The sequence below is a fragment of the Embiotoca jacksoni genome, unplaced genomic scaffold (genome assembly GCF_022577435.1).
Source record: "Embiotoca jacksoni isolate LCO1_2020_lvr unplaced genomic scaffold, fEmbJac1.0.p SCAF_15, whole genome shotgun sequence".
Lineage (NCBI taxonomy): Eukaryota > Metazoa > Chordata > Actinopteri > Embiotocidae > Embiotoca > Embiotoca jacksoni.
In genome coordinates this window covers 3,537,927-3,545,570 of record NW_027185285.1, presented here as the reverse complement: position 1 = coordinate 3,545,570, position 7,644 = coordinate 3,537,927, and the positions used below count along the sequence as shown (strand labels likewise).

Sequence of the window (7,644 nt, the reverse complement as noted above, 5' to 3'; positions counted from 1 at the left end):
CTAGAGATTGGAATTCATACATCTCTTAAGGCCACCGCTCTACCTAAACATCTGTCATGACAGCCTGCATTTGATTCCCTTTAGTATTGAATTACATATTCTCAGCAAAAAAAAAAAAATACTATATCGGTGTAATTAAAATGGAAGTGGACCATCCTGTTTACCAGGATTAACAGTTTTCTAAATGTTCACCAACGACCTTGCTTTTCCACCTCGTTGTCGTTCTGTTACTTTCCACCATACTACATTTCCCATGATGCTTAGTTCCGCAGAGGGGTTCGGCTTGCTGGGCGCGCGCTGTGGGGAAAACTATTTGAAATAAAAATGGCGGAAAGGCGTTTGGAAGATGGACGGGACGGGTCTGTATTTAGTTTTTTAACCGTTTCTGTAACTAATTTAGCTTAAAACAAAAACAAAAATTTGTTCTATTGAGGAAATTGTGTAAAGTATTTTCAGTTAAAATTGTTACGTCCGTTGTAGTTTTGCCGAAAGCAAATTATTGCAGCTTGCTGGATTTTGAAACGTGAACGTACCAACGAAAAGACAAAAGTGAATTGTTTTGTTTGAACGTTTTCCAAATATTTTTGATCAAAATCGGCTTTGTAAAGAAGCACATGTTTCTTACAGCTGCGGAAGTGTCGCAGTAAGTGATGCCCAGAATGAGGTGAGACGGTTTTGTTTTTTTTAACAACATTTGACGTTTGAACGACATTTACTTCAACTACATGGCAGCGAATCATTGATCCGTGCGATGCAGCGTCACTGCTCCTTTAATCTTGTTAAATCTTTGTGTACCAAGGTTACCTCGGCGATACACACGTCGAAAAGATGCTCCTCAACAAGTCCCGTCTCGTCTCCCCCGCACAAGTCTCCGCGTGCCGAGGTGGTCCCTTCGTCCCCAACGCAGACGCGAGAGGCGGGAGAAAGACGGTCGGAGACGGACACGCAGGAAATGCAAACGGAAAACACGACGGAGGGGTCCGCGGGTCCCACTGTCAGCCCCACGACACAGAGGAAATCCTGGAGGAGAGCCACCCTAACCAGACGCTCTCTCCCTGCCCTTCCCAACCCATATCAGGGTGAGATGTGTGATTATTACCCCCCCACACACTCCCCCTCTTTATGGTAATTGAATGTTGTTGTTTTTTTTCTCCCCTCTGTATTCATACAAGTCTATGTGTTTACTTTAGCTTTGTGCAGGAGTATAAGTACCTCTTTACCACAGCAAGAGAGGCTTGAGAAATTGATGGAGGCGTCAATGAAGGTAAGTGTGGTGAGGCCCGGAGGCCATGAGTGTAGTAGCAGTAAAGGAAAGGTGACAGACTGGAAATGTGAATATACCTGACTTTTCATGTCATTGTTATTGGATGATCTATATGCTATATATATATATTCTTTCCACTTAACTGAGTATTTGGCAAGGTGAGAATTAAAAAAGGAACCAATATGTGTTAACAATTGGACATGCAGTGGTATTGACAACACTAAAATATTAGAAAAGGTCACAGTTATTTAATTATATGTGTGATAACTACTTATTTGTTATTTTTATGAAAGTAGAGTTATAAGAACCCATTCTGGCATTAAGTGAAATTGAAAGGGACAGTTGTGCTTGTTTGAAATGGGTTTATAAGAGGTACTTACCACGGTCAGTTACCTGCAGTGGATGGGGTCGGCCCTGTTTAGAGAAGTAGGCAGCTGTGAACGGCTGTGCATGGGGTCGGAAACAAAAAGTATTTAAGCCACCTAAAAAAAAGGCCCACCTAAAAATAAATAGCCATCAGTTTGAGTGTATGCTATATTTAGAATACTTTCACCGCTTTACCTTCAAATCAGCCCTTTCTGAAGCAGTTATATCCATGTATGCCCTCTTCAAAGCCACCAGACTTCTTTGACAAAAACATTTTACATCGGTCCATACGGGATTTCTTTATCTACCACTGCCTCTGTTGGTCAGTTTGTTTGTGTTGTTGTTGTTTGACTTTTGTGGCATTAGTTTGGATCTAAACTAACACAATATCACAGACTAAGTAACCAATCGAGACAGCAGTAGACCAGTGAGTTAAAATGACTGTTTTTGTCAAAGGGCTCTGGTGGCTTTGAAGAAAGCGATTTGACGGCTTTGGTTCCCTGTTGGAAAGGGCCGTCTTAAGGCAAGGTAAATCAGTGAACATATTCCAGAAATAGCATAGACTCAAATAGATGTTTTATTTTTTATTTAAGTTGTCTAAAATAAGTTTTCTTGCTGAGCCTGTCCATTGCATTTCATTGCTTGGCTTCTCTGAGCTGGGGACGTGCCAACTCCCATCTACCGCAGATAATACCTGCTCTGTAGATAAATACCTTATACAACCCCACTTCAGACAATCCCAACTATCCCTTTAAACTCAGAACATTTGACATCCCAGTAAGGCACCCGTTACGCTTCAGCTATAATTAGTAGACTGTACAGGTCTTGTTTCCATTATAGTTTCGAGGGCCAAATGCAGCTCATTACTACAATTCTGAAGAATCTATGTCAAATCACTTCTGTGTTGTTTCTAGCTGGCAATAGAAAGAACTCAAACTTCCCTCCAGTCTGTGCCAAACACCTCAATGGAGTGTTTTCAAAAACAAGGTTAGTGCTTCGCATGGTGCATATTTCATGGAGCTCTTTAGTTTAACTGAATGACACAGAAACATTCAGTTAAAGTTATTTCTGTTCTGTGTTTTTCGTGTTGCAGTTGAGCATATCCAGAAAGAGTGGGGTTGCCTTGCCAAAAGCTTACAAAGTGAAGCACATCAGCCTCCGTCTAGTGCAGCCAGGTAATGGCTATTTTTTAAATGTATTTATTACTTGTCATGGAATCCATTGATTTTTATCCTGCCTGTATATTTCATCACGCACTTATGCCTCTGTTGCTTGATTTTTAGTTCCAGTGAACCTGCAGTGCAAAGAGCCATGGAAAAAGTCCAGAGAGCCACCAACGCGTATGTTATTCTTAAAAACCTCATTTCCTGATTTTTGTTTAAAAATGACCTACCACGCAGGCACAGTGTATTCATTAAAAAAACAAAACACAAATTCACACTTAAAAAACAAAGATAGCGTGACCCACCACATGAGTTTTTATTAGCGTTCTGTGTTGTGTTTTAGGCTCCAGGCTGAAAGTGAATCTTGGGAGGCGCTGTTGAACAAACACCAGAGTAAAGCGGAGGAATTGGAAAGGTGAACATGTGCGCCGTCAATGAGGAATACTATATCAGTGCTGCATTTAGAGCGTGTCAATATTGTCTTCTCTAATTTGGGTGTTCATTGTAGGAGGGTGGAGCAGGGCCAGGAGAAAGGTGTCTCACCGGACTCTACATCTGTGGCCCAGTCCTCGCAGTACCATTTCATACAGAGCAAACCCGACTACCACGCTCTCCTCTGCAGACAGCAGCCCACCCTTCGCACTATGGCAATGATTGTATGTGGAAAATTTCTTTTATTTTTTTATTTTTTAGAAACATATAATTAGTACAAAAATGTATTTAAGTTTTTTAATTGTTCTCGCATACCATCTGTATGGTATACGTATGATAAAATACTTAAGCTCGTGTGGGGGGAAAAATGGAGGAAGCCCGACTTTATTGTGAGACTTGTGAAACACAAAGCAGATGTTATGACAGTTGTTGGGTTGTTTGTTTATGTTGCCAGCACTGCCAATCACTTTTAGATGAAACCACAGCTACACAACATTGATAAATTTATGAGTATCGCTGTTTCTTTTCCGACCCTTACCTTTTATTTTTGCCTTTAGCTTATTGTGATTATTTATTAATCATTTGTCATTTAGAAAATATTAACATTTGAAGGGCTTTTTATATTTTAAAGTACACTGACTGCTTATGAAAATGAAAGCAACACCTGTTTTGAATTTATTTTGATCTGCTATATAACTGATATGTCATAAGCCTTTCATGTCTTGTCTGTAGATGGACACTCAGTGTCAGATGGTTAGAAACCTTCTGTCAATCAAGGAGCACTCGCAGTTGGTGGTGAAAGAGACAAGTGGCCGATTGGGTAATGATTTAATTGGTCTTTTAATCTTTCTGTGGAATATATTTTGTCCTTATTACCAACAGTCTAGGTAACTTTTAATCTGGTTGCTGTTTCCTACCAGTGGCAGAGGCAGGATTCCAGGATCTGTCATCCGACCCCCTCAGGAATCTTATCGGAGCACCTTCATCCACTGCAACTACATAGTAACTCTGGTGGGAGGCAAGCATACGCAGTCTATCCTCTAATGGACCATGTCTCTGTGTGATTTGTACACAGGATGAAACTCATGTCTATTTGTCAATATTATTGTCATGTCATGTTTTGGTAATGTGTCCTTTCTTTGCTCTGTCTTTATTCTCTTTTTTTGTTGTTGTCATTAAGTAAACTGATTTTATGTTTTCTGAATCAAATAAAATGACTTCAGTCAGCAGCAGAACCAGTAATAGGGGTAATTCGGTAATGCATGTGTTTGACCAGCAGGGGGCAGTGGCTGGCTATACAAATTTGTGTAACATGCTTGGTGAATGGCTGGAGTGGATTTTTCTGTTAGGCCTTTATTAAATCTATTCTCACCTGTAAAACCTGAAGCTGTTAAGACTACACTGCCAGGTGTTAAGTAATAGACAGATGTTACCAAAACTGCCAACAAAATACTGCAAAATAAGGTTATTTGTTGTTTCCCATTAGAGAAATAACGAGGAAAAAAACAAAACAAAACCTACCTCTTACAACTGTCTTGGGTGATTTATCCCACAAACCAAAACTGATTTTTTTTTTCTTTATAAAATGAAAATAATTAGGTCACGGGATGTATTTGAGGTGACATTTTAAGTGATTTGACGATTACCGTTTTGGAAAAATTACTATCGGTGATAACCAAAAGTAGATGAGCACTATTAGAAAACATGGTCTCATTTTCAAAAAGCAAAAGTGTCACTGCACCTGCAGAAATGGGACAATTTTCCAGCTGGAATTGACTTGTGCAAAAGATTTTTAATACAGATAGATTCTTATTTGTATTTTGACTACGGCCTTTAGTTCACGTGTAGCCTTTTTTTTTATGGCCATCTTCAGTCACATTTACTCTCCTTTTGGTGCCGCATCTATTTCACTTCATCAGTGTCCCCTGACCATTCAGGAGGAGGCCCCTCCCCCACAGTGACTCACCCCCATCTCTTGCGTTTGGCTTGGTCACTGATGCAGAACGAAGCCTTGACATTGTACCAGTCAGTCAAAGCTTTGTCCGCTATCACTCCTATCTCTTGGACCCATTCACTCATTAATGTTCATACTTAACTTGTTTCTCTGATGATGAAAGCAAGAAGAATCCCCCCCTGTGTCAACAATATAAAGGGAGTAAATGAGCTTCTCTGCTGTGCAGTTATGCTCTCTTAACATTTAGAATGGTGAATTTCCCTTGCGATTGTATTCAGAGGAGTGACGAGACAGCACAGGGACAAGCATAGAGAAGACAAGCGGGGTTGTGACCGTGAGAGTTGTGAGTAAGGGTGGATGGTGAACAGCAGGAGAGATCGATTCTTATTTAGATGAAAATGAGGCTTGATGCTTGTGGGGTGAGAGGAGGGCAGCTTTAGCATCCAAATGAACCCAAGTTTCACAGAAATGATCCTTAAATGAATCGCCAACAATAACACCCAAAAAGTTTACAAAGTAAAGGCTCTCTTGACTGATATAAAATGACTTCAGAGGCTATCAGTTTTGGAATCGTATGATGAACTGTTGCTTAAAAAAACCCTCAATGACCTCTATGTTAGAAGTCCGTTTTTTAAGTGTTTGATTTGTGTGCAATGCATATTTGAATGAAGGTACTCAGGGTGTAACCATGCTCCACAGGTTCCTTGTTTGTAGACTATTATTAGAAAGAAACAAAAAAAAACAGGAGGGTTCTTTGTGCTGGAATATATGAATATTTAGTTTTTCTATTGAAACCCTAAGGTCTGTTTGGAGGCTTGGTTGTGGGAGGAATAACTGTTTAAGGGGTTAAACGCACTGAATATTTTTCATATAACCACCTAGAAACTTAAACGGTGACTTGTACTGTATGCACATGCAAAGAACAATTACTGTTTAGGTTTCCTGTATTTTCTATTCTCGTTGTCTCTAACTTTAGATTGATTAGCTGCAGATTGTAGTAGATGGATGGTTGGAGAGTCAGCATAAACCACTGCCAGTTTGGTCCTACTCCCTCATGCACACCCATCATCTCTTCTCAGCATAGCAAGGCTGGATGCAGCTCTCCTCCACATCCATTCAGTCAGCCATTCGTCTTGGAAAGCTGTCTCTCTGATCTGAGTGATAAACTACAGCAGAATCGCCCAGTTTGCAAAAAACAAGGACACTTGTTTTCAATCTGCTGTCAACATTTTCGTACTGAAAACTGATGGGATGTTTCATTCATCGGGGGTTTAGGACAGAGTGATATTCTACGTCTGGACTGTTTTGCCTTGGGATTGAATATTGCACTTGAAATTGGCACACTTTGCACGCACATTGGCATATCAATGCACTGACTTGCAGGCACTACTTCTACAGTAAATGACACCCATACACAGAGCAGAACAGCTTCAGGATTCTTTTTGTATTATTATTATTATTATTATTATTATTATTATTATTACATACTGTTACTCATGAGCAGGGATAGGTAGTGACTTTTCAGATTCAGTCTTTCTTCATTGCATGCGCAAGGCTCTTAGGGTTCTAAGATCTCAGTTATTATTAGATAATGTTTACAGCTGTAGGCAGCTTGTTAAAAGCTCAAACAGTAAACCATACAGTCATTTGGATAAGCATTCACATCAAAGATTTGTTTAATAAAGCATTTCTGCTAAGTAGGGGATTACACCTTATAATTAATGTGAATAATATGCCTTAACCAATTCTATTGAGTCAAGCGAGGCTGATGACGTAAGGGGGCCATACATCCGTAAAGGCCATACACGAAGAGATCTCGGTTACCTGGTGGAATAATGCAGTTATAGTACCAGGAACTCTTTTGTTATACATTTTTTTTTTTTTTTTTTTTTTTTGTGTGTGTATTGTTGCTAAAAAAAAAAATTCGCTTCCTGATATAAAATAAATCTATATTAGTAGCTGTCTTTTTTTTTTTTCCCTCTTCTTTCCCCCTTTAGTGGTTTCCTGATAAAAAAAAAAAAAAAAAAAAAAAACACCACCCGTTCGCTCGCGCTCCGTGGCGCTGCGAGTTTAATGGTCAACGCGACGCACACCGCTCGCGCAGATAAGAACATCCCACATACTCGCGCGACATCAACAACAATGGCAAACCGGAGTCTGTTTTGGTAGGAGATTTTTTTTTTTTTTGATTGGAGCTACAACCGTCCTGAAACTCCCTTAAAACACCACGTCTTTTATTATTTCTTTGTTGAATCGGCGAGTTTTATTTTTTTTTTTTTTAGGACAACTGCGTTTCGTCCGCGGTTATTATTTTTCGTTTTATATATATATATATATATATATATATATTTTTTTTTTTTTTTTGCCCCGAAAATGTGCGAGGCGCTGTTGGCAAGCTCACACAGTCTGTGCATGTGTGTCCCTGCTGCTTTTCTGCTGGGCTACTAAAAAAAAAAAAAAAAAGA

At 39.6% G+C, this 7,644-nt stretch overlaps 2 protein-coding genes across 2 annotated transcripts in view; one reads left to right on the top strand and one right to left on the bottom strand.

Annotated features, from left to right (window-relative positions):
- The window catches only part of LOC138197894 (myosin heavy chain, fast skeletal muscle-like), a 185,916-nt gene that overhangs the window by 74,132 nt on the left and 104,140 nt on the right, over positions 1-7,644 (bottom strand). The gene's annotated exons all lie outside the window — the stretch shown is intronic.
- Positions 50-7,083, top strand: LOC138197878 (kinetochore-associated protein DSN1 homolog). Its single transcript, XM_069148885.1, has 11 exons — positions 50-359; positions 628-664; positions 800-1,079; positions 1,191-1,264; positions 2,545-2,617; positions 2,724-2,805; positions 2,914-2,970; positions 3,137-3,208; positions 3,302-3,449; positions 3,958-4,045; positions 4,146-7,083. The coding sequence occupies exons 1-11, from the start codon at positions 325-327 to the stop codon at positions 4,226-4,228; spliced, it is 1,029 nt and encodes a 342-aa protein (XP_069004986.1). The 5' UTR covers positions 50-324; the 3' UTR covers positions 4,229-7,083.